This window comes from Pseudomassariella vexata (assembly GCF_002105095.1).
Source record: "Pseudomassariella vexata strain CBS 129021 chromosome Unknown BCR38scaffold_6, whole genome shotgun sequence".
Classification (NCBI taxonomy): Eukaryota; Fungi; Ascomycota; class Sordariomycetes; order Amphisphaeriales; family Pseudomassariaceae; genus Pseudomassariella; species Pseudomassariella vexata.
The window spans coordinates 1,864,804-1,882,447 of record NW_024467961.1 but is presented as its reverse complement, the minus strand read 5'-3'; the positions used below and the strand labels follow the sequence as shown (position 1 = coordinate 1,882,447).

At 52.3% G+C, this 17,644-nt stretch overlaps 8 protein-coding genes across 8 annotated transcripts; 4 read left to right on the top strand and 4 right to left on the bottom strand.

The window, feature by feature from the left end:
* Window positions 1–732: 732 nt before the first annotated feature.
* Window positions 733–3,170, bottom strand: BCR38DRAFT_341352 (Sec1 family superfamily; the record flags this gene model as incomplete). Its single annotated transcript, XM_040855862.1, has 5 exons — window positions 733–2,424; window positions 2,478–2,827; window positions 2,884–2,971; window positions 3,037–3,074; window positions 3,137–3,170. 5 exons carry the CDS (start codon window positions 3,168–3,170, stop codon window positions 733–735), a joined length of 2,202 nt encoding a protein of 733 aa, XP_040716454.1.
* Window positions 3,171–3,804: 634 nt separating this feature from the next.
* On the bottom strand, window positions 3,805–4,813 carry BCR38DRAFT_432404 (G-patch domain-containing protein). The gene has a single exon (XM_040860184.1). The coding sequence runs from the start codon at window positions 4,660–4,662 to the stop codon at window positions 3,991–3,993; it is 672 nt and encodes a 223-aa protein (XP_040716453.1). The 5' UTR covers window positions 4,663–4,813; the 3' UTR covers window positions 3,805–3,990.
* Window positions 4,814–4,828: 15 nt separating this feature from the next.
* Window positions 4,829–6,585, top strand: BCR38DRAFT_432403 (short chain dehydrogenase/ reductase). The gene has a single exon (XM_040860183.1). It carries the CDS (start codon window positions 5,011–5,013, stop codon window positions 6,262–6,264), a length of 1,254 nt encoding a protein of 417 aa, XP_040716452.1. The 5' UTR covers window positions 4,829–5,010; the 3' UTR covers window positions 6,265–6,585.
* Window positions 6,586–7,432, top strand: BCR38DRAFT_432402 (uncharacterized protein). The gene has a single exon (XM_040860182.1). It carries the CDS (start codon window positions 6,999–7,001, stop codon window positions 7,233–7,235), a length of 237 nt encoding a protein of 78 aa, XP_040716451.1. The 5' UTR covers window positions 6,586–6,998; the 3' UTR covers window positions 7,236–7,432.
* BCR38DRAFT_474220 (synaptobrevin) lies at window positions 7,433–8,660 on the bottom strand. Its single transcript, XM_040862963.1, has 2 exons — window positions 8,443–8,660; window positions 7,433–8,370 (listed from the first exon to the last, which is right to left on the bottom strand). The coding sequence occupies exons 1-2, from the start codon at window positions 8,475–8,477 to the stop codon at window positions 7,695–7,697; spliced, it is 711 nt and encodes a 236-aa protein (XP_040716450.1). The 5' UTR covers window positions 8,478–8,660; the 3' UTR covers window positions 7,433–7,694.
* A 163-nt stretch (window positions 8,661–8,823) lies between these two features.
* On the top strand, window positions 8,824–11,555 carry BCR38DRAFT_474219 (P-loop containing nucleoside triphosphate hydrolase protein). Its single transcript, XM_040862962.1, has 2 exons — window positions 8,824–9,087; window positions 9,144–11,555. The coding sequence occupies exons 1-2, from the start codon at window positions 8,980–8,982 to the stop codon at window positions 11,370–11,372; spliced, it is 2,337 nt and encodes a 778-aa protein (XP_040716449.1). The 5' UTR covers window positions 8,824–8,979; the 3' UTR covers window positions 11,373–11,555.
* Window positions 11,556–12,417: 862 nt separating this feature from the next.
* Window positions 12,418–14,089, top strand: BCR38DRAFT_484738 (uncharacterized protein; the record flags this gene model as incomplete). The annotated part of the gene is made up of 3 exons (XM_040863786.1): window positions 12,418–13,173; window positions 13,222–13,563; window positions 13,661–14,089. 3 exons carry the CDS (start codon window positions 12,418–12,420, stop codon window positions 14,087–14,089), a joined length of 1,527 nt encoding a protein of 508 aa, XP_040716448.1.
* Window positions 14,090–14,156: 67 nt separating this feature from the next.
* On the bottom strand, window positions 14,157–15,445 carry BCR38DRAFT_432395 (uncharacterized protein). Its single transcript, XM_040860181.1, has 2 exons — window positions 15,229–15,445; window positions 14,157–15,026 (listed from the first exon to the last, which is right to left on the bottom strand). Exons 1-2 carry the CDS (start codon window positions 15,284–15,286, stop codon window positions 14,590–14,592), a joined length of 495 nt encoding a protein of 164 aa, XP_040716447.1. The 5' UTR covers window positions 15,287–15,445; the 3' UTR covers window positions 14,157–14,589.
* Window positions 15,446–17,644: the final 2,199 nt, after the last annotated feature.

Sequence of the window (17,644 nt, the reverse complement as noted above, 5' to 3'; positions counted from 1 at the left end):
GTATCAATGTAATCAATCCTTCCCACCCTTAGCCTGATAATGCGTTGACACCCACTGGTTGAGAGGAAGCAACTGGGCTCAAGAACTATTCGTGCGACGAACAATATCATCATAGACACACATTGGGAAGGTGTGTTTGTCTGATCACTAGATAGACAAGGGAGGAAATCAATGAACATTGGTGAGGAACGAATATGTCAACGTGCATAAACCGCCTGACGCTACCTTCTGAGCATGATGTTATTGTTAACCATGTGACTGATGTTGATATCGAGAAATACGAGTTGAAGCTGGTTTGGCCATGCAGTTTTGACGGTATTTAATGACTCGATATGTACAGGCGAATTTTGGGTTTGAGGCTTAGGACGTATGTTTTGGTTACAATCTTAGGTTAGACATATACCTCACAACTCTTCATGGAGTACATCACCATACATCACCCAAAAAGCGGCCGGAAGCGCATACTAGGCCGCTTTTCCGCGCCACTCTGCCCTCCCCCCCAGAGATCAACGTGTCTAGATACTTGCAAGCCATGCCGCAAATTCAGTCTTTCAACAGCAGTGGCAATTTAACTATCAATACAGTCTACTCAAAACGCCATCGCCATGCTGTTTGTCCATATGCTACTTTTAACCCATGTTAACAACGCACATTCTCACATCAGCTCCTCCCATGCACTGCCATACCCAAGGAGTACATTCAGGCTCATCCTTCTCATCCACCCTTTCCAGTTCATCCGTGGCTGTGCTTCTTCATCCCGAACAATCCCCGCTTCTTCTTTTCCTTTTCTAACTTGTGTGGCTTCTCGCTGGAACCACTGGGTGCCGGACTCGGACTCGGTACAGCTGGACGCAGAGCCCCTCCGTTGGCAGGCGAAAACGCCGCCCCTGAGCCCAGTGACATGCTTCCCATCGCTTGTGTAGGCGGTTGAGAGGTGGCATCTCGTAAACGAGGACCGCCCGGTAACCCTCCAGGAGCTGGAACCCGTCCTATGGGTGCACCGGGCAGTCTCTGTCCTGGCGGTGGAGTAGCTGCAGCGGTAGGCGGTGCTGGCCTCTCGAATAAGTGAGCGGGCGCACGGGGAGCTGGCCTGTCCATGGGAAGATCCAGCCGTCGCTTGTCCACCGATAGGTCGCCAACCTGACGCACGAATAGCTCCGGCGTAAGCATATGGCTGCTTGCAAGGAATATGTCCCTGCTTAATGCGCTGCCGACCTCGTAGCACACCCGGCTCTCGGAGTAGGTAGCGCCGCCGGCCATGAAAATGATGATGCGTTGGCGATTTTCGACAACACGGCGCCCTGCACCAGCCCAGCTCGGCTTAGCGGCTCGCAAAGAACCTTGGCCAACAATGGCATCTTCATTGGGGTCTAGTGGAGGTTTGACATAAGGGAATTGAGTCTGATCTAATGCGCCTCGGCACAGATTTTCAAGCAGGGGCTTGAGTACGGGTTGGAAACGGGACAGAGAGTATTCCTCATTAGGGACTAGGTTCTTGGTGTCGATGGGGAAAATTGGGGTGAGGTCCCCTTTCGAGTCCTTGAGTCCGTGGGTAGTGCGTCCGCCTAGGAACTCGAGATTGGCGATAATTTCGCCGTCTTGCGGCGGGAGAGAAGCGTGGGAGAGCAAGCGCTTGATATCCTCCATTATGACACCGCCACGGTATAGAATGTACATGATAACGAGCCGTAGGCGGTCCGACTGCGTAATGGCGTCATCATCGAGAAGCCGGACTACCCCCTCGAGGACGTTCTTCGGCTTTCGGAAATCTTCGTCCAGCCCTGTGGCCAAGGTCTGTTCTGAGGAGGCGATATCGGGGAGTTTGTGGTGTTGGAAGATGTTCATGCATTCTTGCGCCATAGTCAGGTGCAGCGAGTATGTCTCCTTCATTTCCTGGAACTGCGGTAGACCGGCCAACATGTCCTTGATAGCATTCAAGCTAGTCGTGTCGCCGTCCTTGTTGGTGAAATGAGGATTTTGGTCCAGGAACTTTTGGAAGTCGCCCATCAGCTTTTCGATTGTGTCCTTCATGTGTCTATGTCGGTTGTCCACCCAGACCTTGTCCTTATCACCCAGCTCCATGTCTTTCTCTTCGGCCTCAGGACTGTCTTCGTTCACAGTCATGTGGAACGTCGTTTTGTCACCTTCCTTGATGGGCAATAGGTCATGCGCCATAGCCTGGTAAGTGAACTCGTGGATCAAGGGTGCCATGAGGTCCATTGACCTATCTGTGACCAGTAAAATACCCTGCGGCCTTGAGGTGGGCGATGGGAAGTTCGGGTTCCATTGGGCATACTCGTCCAACTCCTCAGATACGAATCTAGCTAAATGAGAGCTGAGGACGGCGGCCTCATGTATGGGTGCTCGTGGGCGGTAGTATCTTACTTTTGGATACTCGCCTAACGAGACGCAGAGTCCAGTGATCTGAAGGTCGTCAGCACATATATTTTCTTTTTTTCTCGTTATCCCTAGCTGACCTTCTGGGCCAAGTCCCGCATATGCTTCGCCACAAGCCCATTGCAAGCAGGATGGTAGAGCACAGGGAAACTCCAGGGATCTTTGAAGGTGACCAAGTGGGATTCCTTGGGGAAGTAGTCTATGGACAGAGTCTGGAACCCCCCCAGCTGCTGCTTAGCCAAGGGGGAGGAATCTATGCGCCGTCGCAGCGAGGGCTCCAGCACACCTGTCCACACCAAGAAGCTTTTCCGATACCTCCTGCTTTCGAGGTCTGCTATTAAACAGTCGACAATATGCGGTTGAGGCGACAAAATATATATGGCATCCATGGTTGGATTCATGGGCCTCCGTTCCTCGATACGCTCGATGTCTGTTTTGGCCGAGGTCAGTCGGTGCACTTAGCTAGTCGGGAATTCTTTGACGTACTGGCGATATTCTGGTTGAGGATGTCATCTTCCTTGACGACATTATCGATGACCTTCTTGGAGTTCTCGTCGATGACTAGTACTTTCCACTATTCGCGAGATCCGCCGTCAGCACTGAGCAACCGCCTTGGAAAGGGGGGGGGAAATAACTCACGTCACCTTGAGTGATCTGCTTGATCGTGTCTACGATGACTACAGGCAGATAGTTAGCTCAAGAAGCTGAGACAGGGAGGCAGACACCTGGGGGCTCTCACTGTCGTGCTGTTCTTGGATAACGGAGACGCCCATCTTAGCTCTCGGCCGACTTGGCGGCTACAGTTGATGTCCTTCAGCGTTGTAGTATTCAAGCGGAGGGTGGGGAGCAGCTGGAGCAACTGCTGGGTACGACGTTCGAGACTATGGGCTGGAATCGACACTGGAATGAGACTGGCGTAGCTAGGTACGATGGTCGAGGGTTGAGTTAGGCACCTGTCAAAGCTTGGGCATGGGAGCAGTATGGTCCGGCTTGTAGCTGCAGCCTGTTGCTATAAAGGCCCCGAATGCGATGCTCTCGAGCTAGTCGCTTGATCTGGTCTACTCGCGTTTGTCGGAGAAGGGCTCAATTTAGAGGGTGATGGGTGTACATTGCCCTTGGCGGGGTTTCAAGAATCCGCGGATGGACCGAACAATCAATGCGCTTCTCGAGTTGAGCGACTTGGCCCCACCTCCCGTGCCGGTTTGGCGTCGACAGTTGGACAAGGTTCGGTGCCCCTCTGGGAAGCATTAGGAATAGCGCATTGTTTCGCCGAGTCTTTAAATGTGTACGACCCACCCCCGTGGTCAGCCTTGCATGAAACTGCAATAGCATCGTGTAGGTAGCTTCAGTGTGTTTGGTAGACAACTGATAAGTCTCGGTGATGCAAAGCGCCAAGAAACTGATATATGGGCAAAGAATCTTCGGAAACAGTCTATTATTCGTTTTTATTCCAGACCTGTGTGTGCGATGGGTATCATAATCTACTCGCCAAATTCGCCCTCGCCACCTATGTCGCATATTCGTCCCAAAGCGTAAACAAGCTCGCGCTTGCATGGTTTGAAATCGTGATGTCCACGGCAGACCAACCTGACTCTACCCTGTCCCCAGATACTTTTGCAGGTCTGAATTTCCGTAAAATTGCCGTTGCAGTTGTTCACGTCGCTTTTTGTCTTCGAGCGCCATTTGACGCGCCTTCTTTGCGTCGAGCTTCTGTACTTTCTCCTTCTTCGGTTCTAACACCCTGGGAACCTTGACCCCTATGCCTAATGTATCTTTTTTGGGCTTTACCTTTATAGGGTACTGAATGCCTGACTGCGTGGCGCCCAAGCCACGCCGAGCATCCGGGTCCCAGCCCTGCGCTGAGAGAACCGCTAGGCCCATGCGAGATCGATCCAAAGCCGACGGTGGATGGGAGTGCGTTAAGCACACTTGGTGTGCTATTGAAGCTTCGTGCTTTTGGTTCGGTCGATCTCTCTGCAAATTATCGGAGGGGTCTTGATCCAGTGGCCAGTCGCACACTTCACATAGCTGGGTTGTTATGGACTCGGGCGTCGCAGAAGCAGATGCAGAGCCATTCGGTAGTACCAGGTCCAGGTACATGTCTGCAACAGACCTTGCCGGCGCAGCGGATATGTTTTCCTCCATGGAGTTCAGGTTCCCTGACGAGGCCGGAACAAATACAACTTGTTTCCGCCTCAGCCCCGCGCCGAAGGGCTTTCTGTGTTGAAGGGGGATGCCATCCTTCACATCATCATCCGATGCCATGGTGATAGGTCTGTTCTTCGTCCCTCTTGCTGTAAGGCGAACGATGAGTAGCAAAGCGATAGATGGATTCGCACGTAGAAGAGAATCGTGGAAGTGGACTATTGGTAAGTGATGAATTCAAAGTTTCGACGTCCTAATGCCAATAATAGAAGTGGGTCACTGACAAGCAGACCCCTGTGTCAGCTTCAGCCTTGCCTTCCCGGCCTTGCTTTTTAATTCCCGATTCGACATACGCTTTAAACCCTGTACTTTGTCCACGACAGCAACTTTAGGTCGATAACTCCTTCTAGAAAATGACATGAGAAGTCCTTCCCACTTTCAATCCCACTTTCTTGGTCTACCGTCGCCATGCCCATCCCGTTCTTGACCGAGGTTTTATTCAATGGCCCTCCAAAATGGATGCCAGACCCCTGGATTCTATTCGCCGTGGGCACCACCGGAGCGCTGCTATATATTCTCAAAGTCTACTGCAGCGGCTATCTGAATCCTGCTGAGAGAGACATGCATGGCAGGGTCATCATGGTAACAGGAGGGACGTCTGGTATCGGCGCCGCAGCAGTTGAGTCACTAGCCACCAGTGGAGCGCAAATTGTCCTACTCACCCGCCTCCCGCCGTCCGATGCCTTCCTTGCCGACTACATTGGCGAAATGCGCAAGCGCACCAACAACGAGATGATCTACGCTGAGCAGGTCGACCTCTCTTCCTTGTACAGCATACGGCAGTTTGCAACCAAGTGGATCGACAATGCACCCCCGCGCCGACTCGATATGATCATTTTGTGTGCGGCGACACTCACCCCGCCCGGCGGGAAACGTACGCGGACGGCCGAGGGAATAGAGGAGATGTGGATGGTGAACTACCTCGCCAACTTCCATCTACTCGGCATACTGAGTCCTGCCATTCGAGCCCAGCCCTTCGACCGAGATGTGCGGGTCATCATGACGACCTGCTCTTCCTATATATCATCCCCATTGCTCGGCGAGGATCTCGATAAGAAGAAATGGACGCCTCGCAAAGCATACGCCAGAAGCAAGTTGGCATTGATGGTATTTGGCCAAGCTTTTCAGAAGCACTTAGATGCGTACAAAAGGCCCGACGGACTACCTATGAACTCCAGGGTCATTTTTGTGGATCCGAGTTTCTCACGAACGCCAGGCATGCGGCGGTGGTTAACCCGCGGCACGGTCTGGGGCTTGTTCGTCTACGTAAGCGTTTACTTTCTCCCATGGTTGTTCCTCAAGAGCGCAGAGATGGGAGCCCAGTCCATTTTATTCGCGGCTATGGAGCAAAATTTGGCAAGAGGGCCAGGTGGCAAGTTCGTCAAGGAGTGCCAAGAAGTGGACTTCGCCAGAACTGATGTCAAAGACGAAGCCGTCGCGAAGAAACTTTGGGAGGTTAGCGATAAACTGATTGAGAAGACGGAGAAAGAACAGGCAGCTTTGAGGGTGATCGAGAAGAAGGCTCAGGAGGCGGCTGAGAAGGAGAAGAAAGATGCCGAGAAGGCAAAAGAGTTGCAATCATTAGTCGACGCTATCAAGAAGGGCAAGGAGAACGAGAAGACCAAATCGAGGAGGAAGGGAAAGAAGGCCGCGGCCTCTTGAGTGGATTAGGGTCACGTTTTGCCAAATGAAAATACATAAAGGTGCCAGCTAATATACTCCAGCATTGGTGCCAGGGGGTTTGTAGAACTGCTCTTCTCAGCCTCGTCGGCTAGCGGCTATGTCGAGTTGAGTTCCGGCTGATCCGCCGAAACTTTAGAAAATGCCTAGGGAAAGCGGCCCACTTTCCCCGATCTCTGTAATGAGGTCGGACCCTGTCCGAGGGACATAGGGGACTATCCGCGTCGGTTAACGCCGCTAACGGAAAGTGGCATCTGGATTGGAGCAATCTGCCAGTACAGTAGAAGTCAATTGAAATCCTCAAGAATTTACACAGATTGGTGTTTGGCCCAAACAATCAGCCAATGTGATCGATTCAAAGATTTGAGGTTGACAGTAATGAACGCACGATATTCTGCATCGTAGATCTTCGCCTGCATTTGTCGCCGGCACATGCAAATGACGCAGGGCAACTTTGGAAGTAGAGGGGTCAAGCTCATCAATATCCATGCCAATATCAATTTGCACCTCAGTCCCAGCAGTCAGTTGCAAGACATTCCCCATCACATCACATCGCATCGCCATCGCACGCGTAAAACAGCAGGCCTGACAAGACACCACAGCAGAATCAGTGCCAATCGTTTCCATCGCATACATTTTCGTTGAACAACGTAGTCCCGCCGCAAAACCCATTCGCGGAATTCGAACCGTACTTCCTCCCCCTGGCTCCGATATCAATGCCGACAACATCATTGGCTCCGATAGCCTCAACGACACCGATAGTACCGGTATTGCAAGCAGCATGGCATAGTGGCGACACAGCGGTTTTGCACCCAGTGTTTTTCACGCAAAGACTGCATAGGTCGCCGTTCGTGCCACTTGCTGCGGCGGCAATCACGAGTCCTGTCGCGCATGGCTACACATATTCGGAGGCACAGAGGCGGAGTGGTGGGGGACTGTCATCGAGGTTATGAGTGGGCAAAGCTTTGCGATTGAGTGGCTCAGGAGTATCATGACGTGAGAGATATCTAGGAATTGATGAATACTTGGCCTTGACTCCCTCGGCTGCAGCTTCTGGGTCTATTTCATCAATTTGGCCAGGATGACAGAACGGCGGGCGTCGTATTGCTGACCCTCACCACATCATTGGATGGCAGCAGCTTTGGTGATAATGATTTTTGTTGCCCTGCAATTTGAAAAGGGTAAATTTATATACAATGGATTAATACATGCAAACTCGGGTTGAGACCTCCATGTTGAGATATTCACTTAAACAAAAAGAATGGTGCCTCGGAAGACATTTTACGTGTCCTGTCCTATTCAACGTCCTCCGGGTAATGAGTACCAGCCCAAACCGGGGCCTTTAAGAACGCCGTTAAAGCATGTCGCAGTGCTCTGTAGCTTCGCTCCCTGAGACCATCGTGTTTCCCACGTTATGTAGCATTCTTCACGGCAATTACGATGGTCACAATGATCAAGACGACCACGAGCACAAGAAGGCTCATCAACTTGACATTCTTCCACCACATCCTCCTCTTCAAGCCGCGACTCCGGACTCGGAACTCCCGTGCACTACCTCCCAGGCGATCCGTCTTGTCGACCAGTAAGTCGATCCTCTCGCCCCTCTCCAGTAGGCCCTCGATATTTCGCGTCATGATGCCCTTGACGTCATCAATCTCGCGCTGGACATTGCTGATGGCGTCCTCGCGCCCCCCGCTCGTGGTGCCAAACTCCACCATAAGCTTCTTGAGCTCGGCGTTGAAGGAGCCCGCACCGTAGTTAGGCATGTCGGCAAAGTCAGAGCGCTCGGCGTCGAACTCGTCGAAGAAGCGCCGGCGGATTTCGAAGAGGAAGCCGAAGGGCACGCGGCGACCTAGCGACGACTCGGCGATTACCATGAAGGTCAGGCCGCCCGCCGAGGCGTTGGACGGATGCCCCTCCGGCGCCTCTGATATGTAGTGGATGTGGTTCGTGCCGTGCGTATACGTTAGCTTCTGGGGGCTGTCGTGGTTGATTTTGGGCAGGATCAGGGATGAGAGGGACGAGGTCTGGGAAGAGGCCGAGGTCGTGCATTCTGAGAGGATAGTTGTGTTATGTGCGATGCAGGAGCTGTCGTGGGCGCATATGTTAGCATATGGGGTTTCGATCGGATTGGGCGGGGTGTGGACGAGGAGAGCATACTAGAGGAGCGGCGTTTGAGATGAGGAAGAGGCCATTTTGACGGTAGTCACCTGGCGATCAGATCGCGCAGCTTGGTACTAAATATTCTGTAGCAGGACGAAGTTCTTGCTGTGTTATGGGCGCAAGAGCGTACAAGGAGGCCGATGTACTGGGGATGCGCAAGTGATGAAATGCAGTCTGTTGTTACCTAGGGAGGTAGATAAGCAGAGAGCGAATTGCATTGTTGAGAATCGAGGATGGGGCAGAGGATGGAGAGCCAGTAGGGGCCTGGGCCTAGGCCTGCATGGTGACGGTGGGTACCGTGCATTGACCACTTCCCCAGCAGAGTGACCCGTGGACTGGTAATGGAAACGGCTGATAAGCATCAATTTTTCCCTTATCGTACTGCATGTGGACATTTCATAAATGGGCTGTAGAATGTGCTGAGCTCCAAGGCTCTTGTATAAGTATCTTATCCCGTGGCACGACGCAACTCGTGCAGATAACTATGCGAGGGAATCAGCTCTAACATGATTCCCACTGTTTTCTGTAGCTGTCATGCGATCCCTCTTCAGAACTAGTCAGGCTAGTTCAAGCTATGCGGTGCAAGCATGTCGCAAACACGCCTTCGCGTCCACTGCCACAAGTGCGCGTAAGGATACTGGAGTATGTACAAGCTCTTTTGACCTTTGAAACAGCTCTTACTAACTGCCCCTTTTCAGTCTAGTAAGGAGCCATTCTCTATTCGAAGGATCAAGGTAGAGCACAATGCTCCTGTTAAGGCCAAATTACGCGGACTGGACAACCTAGAAGGCGCCCCTCGCGCAGAAAAAGTCACCCGAAGGACCTACAACATCTTCCGTACACTCGCCCTGGCCAAATGTGACCAGCTCATGAAGGAGTCTGGCACCTGGGACAGAAAGCAACATGAGTACAAAGCGTTTGGTGTCGAGACCGCCGTCGATTTCGACCGCGAGAGCAAGTTATTCCGCGTAGCCATAGATAAAGCCTGCGACGCTGCCGCCTACAAGAATGCCATAAGTCGGGCCGAAAATCCTCTTTTCTGGAGTATTCGACATGCCTTTGTCCAAGGCGACGTCGGCGGCTTGGTCAAGGAACTCAAATTTGCCTTCCAGAACTTCTTGATGCGCTCACACTTCTCCAAGAACATATCCGCTACGCATCGCAAAATTGCCGATTTTCGCTTCCCTCATGAGTGGTTCCCGGCCACGCGGGCCATGCAACGGACCGTCCACCTCCACGTTGGCCCAACTAACTCGGGCAAGACGTACCGCGCCCTGCAGGCTTTGGAGAATGCAAAGTCGGGAATATACGCCGGTCCTCTTCGAATGCTGGCACATGAGGTTTACACGCGCTTTGTGGCGAAGGGAAAGCCATGTGCCTTGGTCACAGGCGAGGAACAGCGAATCCCTGAGGATGAGGACATGTACTTTCGAAGTTGCACCGTGGAGATGACACCGCTTAATTTGCGCGTCGACGTTGCCATTATTGATGAAATACAGATGATCGGAGACAGTGAGCGAGGATGGGCCTGGACTCAGGCGTTCCTTGGAGTCCAAGCCAAGGAGCTTCATCTATGCGGCGAGGAGCGGTCCGTCGAGCTGATACAGTCACTCTGTGACACAACTGGAGATAAATGTACCGTGCATCGATATGAACGCCTTAGTCCTCTCGAACCAATGGATAAAGTCTTGGGGGGACTGAAAAACCTAGAGAAGGGTGACGCTATTGTCTCCTTTTCTCGAGTCGGTATCCATCTTCTGAAAAAGCAAGTCGAGAAAGCGTCTAATCGCCGTTGTGCCATTGTCTATGGCTCTCTTCCACCCGAGACGCGTACTCAACAAGCGGCGCTTTTTAACGACCCTGATAACGACTATGATTTTATCGTTGCCAGCGACGCTATTGGTATGGGATTGAATCTCGACATAAAGCGTGTCATTTTTGAGGCGACGTCGAAACGGGACCAAAGCAGCTTCCGCCCAATAACGACATCGGAAATCAAACAGATTGGTGGTCGTGCAGGCCGATTTAGAACAGCGTCTTCGGCCATCAAAGCAGGCAGCGAAGAGGACTCAGCAGGGACGGGAGAACCTCCAGCACCGCAGCAGAGACAGCCAGGGCTAGTCACTGCTATGGATCGAGACGATCTTGCGGCCGTCCATCGAGCGTTCCATAGCGAGCCAGAGCCCATCAAAACCGCGGGTATTCAGCCACCGCCGTCCGTCGTTGAGCGCTTTTCGTCTTACTTTCCACCCAACACACCTTTCGGCTTCATACTCGCGCGCCTACGTGACATTGTGAGGCTGTCACCTCGTTTCCATCTTTGCAGTCCCAAGGAGATGCACGATCTGGCAGACTTGATTCAACCTTATGCGATGTCTGTGTACGATCGTTGTGTTTTCCTTAATGCGCCCGTGTTTCTCAGGGATATGAACGGTGCAGTCGTCGTTCAAGCGTTTGCCAAGTGTGTCTCTAACATGGATGGCGGCCACCTCTTGGATATTCCCGAAATCGATCTGGAATTGCTGGACGTCGATGGGGAGCGTTACATGTTTGGACCTGAGGAATATCTCCGTCGCCTCGAGGCGCTGCACAAGGGCATCACCCTTTACCTTTGGCTCAGCTACCGGTACTCGGGCGTTTTCCAAAGCCAACATCTGGCTTTCCACGTCAAAACGCTGGTGGAGGAAAAGATTGATAGCCACCTAGGCAGGCTCTCTGTCAGTGAGGAGGCGCGCCAAGCTAAGCTTGCTGCTATTCGATCGAAGGTCAAGAAACGAGAAGACAAGAAGAAGGTGCTGCTTGACGACGTGGGGGCTGACGATATTGCTGACGAAGATTTCGGAGGGCCACCGTATAACGACCCGAATGAGGTCGAACAGATTACGAGACTCGGCTCAGACCGCAAAGAAGCGGGTTCCATTGTGTGAGGCGATTTTCAACACTACGCAGTTATGAGTTTTATACCAGACGCGGCAAAGATACACTAAAATCGATGTACAACAGGATGACATTGTAGATTAATGAGACATGTATAAACACCGCAATGTAGACAGGACACTCCGGTCATGTAGGCAATAGATATAAAGCATTGCAATAAAACAGGTGGCGCCCAGTATGCATTAAAGACATTCTGTGTATATCGGACTGTTCTGCTGCTTCAGCCCTTACGTCAGAAAATCTAAGTGATGAAAGCGAACTAAGAAGGCTCTGGGGAGGCAGGTGCCATGCCGCTCAGCTATTTGCCCTTACCTTACTCAGGGCGAGCGACTAACAGAACTCTCAAGAAGGTAGATGAACTACAGGGTACTTCGTCGCCAACCTCCCGACACTACCAAGTCAAGGCTGGGTTTTGAAATCAACTTCTGTATTTGAACGAGACAGCTACATCAAATAAGGGTAGACGTCGTTTTTGACTCAAAGAAGTTCCACAAGTTTTAGAACCTTTCACGCTCGAGAAAGACTTCATTCAAGCCATTCACCCTGCAAATATTGTGAAGTTCTTCTCCATTCTCCTCATGGGTAATTCTGATGATGGAGTAGAGGCAGGCAGGACCCCTGCTATTGATGAGACCACAACTACGGCAGGTGCAAGATAGCTGCCACATGGGCGTGGATTCTGACACATTCCAAGTAGAAATTTAGATCATATTTGTCCTGCCGCTAAGCTGGGCCACGCCAGCCTAGCTACAAGACATAGCCCTACGATATATCCTTTCGACAAGATTTCAAGTTTTCCTTTCACAATGACCTCTTTCTCGTTACTGCATACTGCATCTCTCAATGGCGCAACGACCGAGCCGAAGCTCATCTCACCAGAGCAGCTTGTTCATGAGAACCTTTTCAGTTTGCGACCCGTCCACCATGGAGCGAGACAATGACATCAGCCCTCAGCACGAGCGGAGTCCCTCCCAGGATGCCGAGTCCGTCGTGATGAACCGATAGAGGCGGTCACTTACGTGGAGTATCTCAGCTATGGATGGCCCCACGAGTCGACTGCCCTCTATCGTCACCCCGTACCTCCCGCCTGGTGTCCCAGGAGCTCGCCCTGGCCTAGCCGACCGTCGCAGCAACAAGGATTTCTACTTCAGTGGCCTCCCATCCAGCGCCCCGCCAACGTCTACATACGGTGTTGACCCTCCACGCCCTGCAAAGGAGGGCTACGAATGGGTGTGGTTCCCCGAGGGATACTGGGCTGAGCGCGAACGTCATGACACTCCAAGCAGTTATTCCACTGGAAAACCCTTCAAGTGGCGGAAGCGGTCGGCCAAAGGCAGCTCAAGTCGCGAAACAGACTCGACCGGCTGGCAGGTAAGTCCCAAAAGCGCATATGGTAACCGAGTCGGGATCGACGAGAGTAGCAATGCCCCGCTGCCCAGCCCCTATTTGACCGAGGAGGCGCATGTCCAGTCATTACAAAGGCCAAGATTGTATCGAATGGGGTTCAGTGAAGACAATACCAGGAGTCTGCCATTGGTAAGATTGCAGCAGGTCTTGAGCAATGGCACACAGCCGAGCAGCCCCTTGAGCAATGTCACCGTTTCCGACTCGACCACACCACAGGCCGGTGTGCCCTCTTCTACCGAGAGGACCTCGCGGCCTGGATCCAGCTTGGGGATCTTGTCGCCAAAGAGGTCGATGGGGAAGACACCGCCGAAATCTCCTGGTTCTCCAAACAACGGGTTGAAACGATCTTTCATGGGATTTTGGTCCCGGGCACCAGCCAAGACAGTATGTCGAAGCCTGATTTACAAATGAATAAGTCTGACAGTTTCTCAGACAGCCGAACAGGCTGAACCAACAGATGTTGTGGACACAGACGCAACTGTCGAAGCCGCCAAGCAACAGCTCAAGCAAAGCACAAGTTGCAACCCTATCAGCCGCATTTCGTCTCTTTTGCGCGACGAAACCAAGAGTCCCCAGTCTCAAGGCAAGCCAAGGCAACGCAAGCTCTTCGGCAAGAGCCCCTGGTATCGCAAAGCCTCGCATGGCTCCGAGAACAGCGTGTCGAGCTCGATTCGCGACATCCTTCGAGGCCTAACACCCATGGCCACACCCACGTCGGAGACGGGTGCAAATCGCAGAAACTCGAGAGATTGGACAGAGACGTACCCCGGCGGTGTAAGCGTCCCCCTCTTTCCAAGTTGCCCCCAAAAACAAAAAACAAATTGGTGCGGCACACTTGATCACTCACTAAACTTGGCAACACCTATACCAGGAAGCAAGACGAATCAAAACGCCCCCTCTTCGCGCAAGCACAGCAGACCGTCCTTGTCGGTCCTTCTTCTTCGATATCAACAGGGCCCCTCAAACGGCGTCTTCGCCTCTCACCCCACCGGAAGAAGCCGCCCTCAAATGTCCATCGAAGCGAGCCACGAAATCAGAGCACACGACCAAGGAGTGGTGGGAGGTGCCACTGGCTACTATGCGCTGGGAGGACTTGGGCCCCAAAAGCTTCGAATTTGACCTGCCTGAGCATCTGCCCAATAGCCCCATGTGCCCGGCGAACAAGAAACACAAGTCGGGCGGCACCGGGGTTTGCGTCTATCATGGCAGGAGGAAGAGGAGCAGTACGCTCGAGGGGAGTGAAGCAGATCCTGCAAGGGATGACGTGTTCAACAGTGGGAATGAACAACCTGACCCCTGAAAGGGGTTCTGGGTGAACCCGAGTTGGAAAGCATGAAAAGGGGCCGCCGAAAAAGGTACTGTAAAATGGAGACTAAGTGCGGTTCATGAGACTTGAAGTTACTCAAAAGTGATCTCGATTCCTAGAATCTGACAACAAAAGCCCAAAAAGTAGCATACACACACTATACGACCAACGCCAATCCTGTACCTATGATGTTGACTGTCGCAAAGGCCAAAATCCTGTCGGTGCCTCCGCAGGTTTTCCGCATTGGTGAGCTAATGGGCCTCCTAGCCGTTCGTACCAACGGCAGCCAGTGCCTTCTTGACGTCATTCCTTTGTTTCTTTCCCCTTACGCCATAATATCCCAAGCGCTCTCGAATTCAAACCGGGACACTGAAGTTTACGAACTGCAAATGCTCCCTCCTGTCCCCTGACTAATATACTCCCGCCTCCCTGAGCAAGCACTCAAGTGATAAGAAAGGTCTACCTGATCGCAACTCTAGACCCACCATCTACTTCTAGTCTTTAGTCTGCACTTTGTGGTCGCCCTGGACAGCCTCCGCGTACGATGGCGGCGCCCTCCCAGAATCTCCATGACTACTACTTCCCGCCTCAGCCACCGTCGGCGATGGCCTGTGCTCATTGTCGTCGTTGGCCGTGGTGCCATAGCTCATACCGCCATGCTGCCCAGGCGAGACGGGTTTTGGCTGTTGTTGCTGCGGTTGCTGCTGTTGTCGAGCGCCTCTGCCGCCCTGCTGCTGTGGCTGCCCATTGACAAAGACGTACGTCACGCGACCATTCTCGACGTCCTGCGCTACGCGCTCATACGATTGGTCGCAATCGGGGAATTTCGCAATGATGTACCAGGCGTGCAACAGACCGGGGAGGAAACCGAGCATGCAGAGCAGGATGTTGATTATTGAGTCGGCGGAGCAGATGCCACATTTGACCCAGACTGGATTGAGAAGGGTGAGTTAGCGTGATTGTATCTTTGTCACATTTGTCGGGAAGAATCCCGCGGATTCGAATGGCAGAGTCCTATTTTCAAGATCGACATCGTCACCCCCAGGCGTCGAAGGTCTTCACGATGACGCCAGGCAGATGGATAATGAATCTCGACGGGAATGCGGGGAGCACGAGGCAATGAGATGACGTACCTGCTAGTGGAGGGAAGAGGATGGCCAGAATACCGAGGAATATATCGGTCGAACACATGGTTACTGAGCTCAATGAGCCTGGAGTTTACTGAGAGAGTTGGATATGGATAGATCCCTGAAAGAGAGTTGGGATGGTGAGGTGGGGTGTTGTGGTTGGACGTTTAAATGCGGTTGCGGAAGGTTGTGAGCCGAAATGGACGGGGAGGCAAGAGTAAGTAGGCAGCCACTTTATGATGCGATAAGCGCTATCTATGTAGGGAGAGTCAGCGGTGGTGGCTCAGCTGCAGGGCCCAGATTCGCAACCGGATAACGGGGGCTTTAAAGTGGGACTCGTCTGGGGAAAACGAGATTCACCCTGTTCCTAGGCGAGACGACAAACTGGATCAGAACCTATCGATTTGGACTTTAGGACATCTACTTGTGAAGTGTTGATTCGTAGTTCTATAAGACAGGTAAAGACAATACGTAAATCAGATTTACTGTATCATTTGGGCATCACAATGTGACCAACAACTCAGCTCCATATTATGACAGTCGGGGAGGGGATTACATGGCAAATGCCGTTCCACGTCATTGACTCTACCATATTTTGGCCATATGTTAACAACAGGTGTGTAAGATCAGGTTGCTATTATTTAGATGCTATGGTAGGCATACAGAGTGAACTACGGTGCTTCGTACTGCAAGGCCTCCATTGCCTCAACATTGTCAATGCAACCTTAGTTCATCTCAGCTCTGCTTGGTTTCTTCGAACATACTTAACACAGCGCTGTTTGTAGATTCCTATGGTTATCTGCTCAAATAATACCGACCTATCCTCAAATCCTGTACTGTCAAGTGTTTGATCAAGCCTTCATCATCATTCTTACCTTCAGACTTGGAATTGCTCAAATGCAGGCCCACATTGATAACGATAAGCTGATCCGAGCCCCAGCTGTCGAGCTCAGAGCCACCTGCAGTGCAGGCTCTAGGCTTATATGATCGGCGCCAGAGCTTTAACTTTCATCCAAGGTGCCGCGACTCCGACCACTTTCGACGCCGTGCACCTAACCTCGCTGCCGCGACAAGTGATCGCTTGTGAAGTCCAAGATGGACGATTTCGAGGAGCTCGAGCTTCTATCGCTGGTCTCCAAGGTCACCAGCGAACTGCAAAATCACTTGGGTATTTCCGAGAAGACACTGGCAGAGTTCATCATCGCCCAGCGCTTGGAATGCAAGGACATCGACGACTTCAAGGGCCGGCTCGCGGGCATGGGAGGCGCGAAGTGGCCAGAGAGTCTGTTTGACAGTATCGACCGTTTGGTGCAGACCATGCATCCAAAGTTGAAGCGCAAGAATAAGGGCACCAATGGTTCTTCGAGTGAGCTGACCGGACGATCTCTTCAAGAGAAGAAGACGCTGCTGCCGGGCCTGGCAATCCCTGATAAGGAAATTACGAACGGTGAAGACGACGGTGATGCTATTGACGACACCCTGGCGTTACTCGAAGGTCTCGAACCGAAAAGAACATCACAAAAGCGAACTAGAAGCCCCGAAGTCCATCAATCACGCCAGAAGGAAAGAAAACGGTCGCGTGATCGGCGGAACCGAGATTACGAAGACCAAGATGGGGAATATTCGAGGAAACGTAGGAACAAACGTGACGAACACGAAGATTACGACGATGGCTACACAAAGTCACGTCGCGACGACCGCAGGGGCCGGCGCAAAGAAGATGACAATTTTATGCGCCCACCGGAACCTGAAATTGATGACGAACCAGTGATATACAAGGTTTACGATGGACATGTTACAGGTATCAAAGATTTCGGCGCTTTCGTGAACATCCACGGCGTCAAGGGCAAAGTGGATGGCATGGTACACATATCGAACTTGGTTCAGGGGCAACGCGTCAACCATCCATCGGATCTACTCACGAGAGGTCAAAGCGTGAAGGTTAAGGTCACCAAGATTGAGCCCAACAGAATAGGACTCTCCATGAAAGATGTCGACCAAGAGACCGGCATGGATCTGGCGCCGCAGGCACGCATACAGTCGGGGGCAAATATGGAAAGCCTTGGAGGCAGAAACGGCTACGTTGACACCACTGCCGCACTTTCCGAATACGCAGCCCAGCCTAGACGGCAGAAAAAGAGGATGACCTCCCCAGAGCGATGGGAAATACGACAACTTATCGCATCTGGCGTGGCCAAGGCTTCTGATTACCCCGACCTTGAGGAGGACTATAACGCCACTCTGAAAGGCGAGGGTGAAATGGAGCTGGAAGAGGAGGTGGATATCGAAGTCCGTGAAGAGGAACCCCCATTCCTTGTCGGCCAGACGAAACAATCGCTCGAGCTGTCTCCAATCAGGGTGGTCAAGGCTCCCGACGGCTCCCTCAATCGCGCTGCTATGTCAGGCACAAATCTGGCTAAAG

Excerpts from the sequence above, each read along its gene's own strand:
- BCR38DRAFT_474219 (XM_040862962.1), top strand. The coding sequence starts at position 8,980 with ATGCGATCCCTCTTCAGAACTAGTCAGGCTAGTTCAAGCTATGCGGTG. Across the intron at positions 9,088-9,143 it reads GTGCGCGTAAGGATACTGGA|TCTAGTAAGGAGCCATTCTC; the intron begins GTATGTACAAGC and ends GCCCCTTTTCAG.
- BCR38DRAFT_474220 (XM_040862963.1), bottom strand. The coding sequence starts at position 8,477 with ATGGCCTCTTCCTCATCTCAAACGCCGCTCCTCTA. Across the intron at positions 8,371-8,442 it reads TCTCAAACGCCGCTCCTCTA|CTCCTGCATCGCACATAACA; the intron begins GTATGCTCTCCT and ends CGCCCACGACAG.
- BCR38DRAFT_432404 (XM_040860184.1), bottom strand. The coding sequence starts at position 4,662 with ATGGCATCGGATGATGATGTGAAGGATGGCATCCCCCTTCAACACAGA.
- BCR38DRAFT_432403 (XM_040860183.1), top strand. The coding sequence starts at position 5,011 with ATGCCCATCCCGTTCTTGACCGAGGTTTTATTCAATGGCCCTCCAAAA.
- BCR38DRAFT_432402 (XM_040860182.1), top strand. The coding sequence starts at position 6,999 with ATGCCGACAACATCATTGGCTCCGATAGCCTCAACGACACCGATAGTA.
- BCR38DRAFT_432395 (XM_040860181.1), bottom strand. The coding sequence starts at position 15,286 with ATGTGTTCGACCGATATATTCCTCGGTATTCTGGCCATCCTCTTCCCT. Across the intron at positions 15,027-15,228 it reads CCTCTTCCCTCCACTAGCAG|TCTGGGTCAAATGTGGCATC; the intron begins GTACGTCATCTC and ends TTCTCAATCCAG.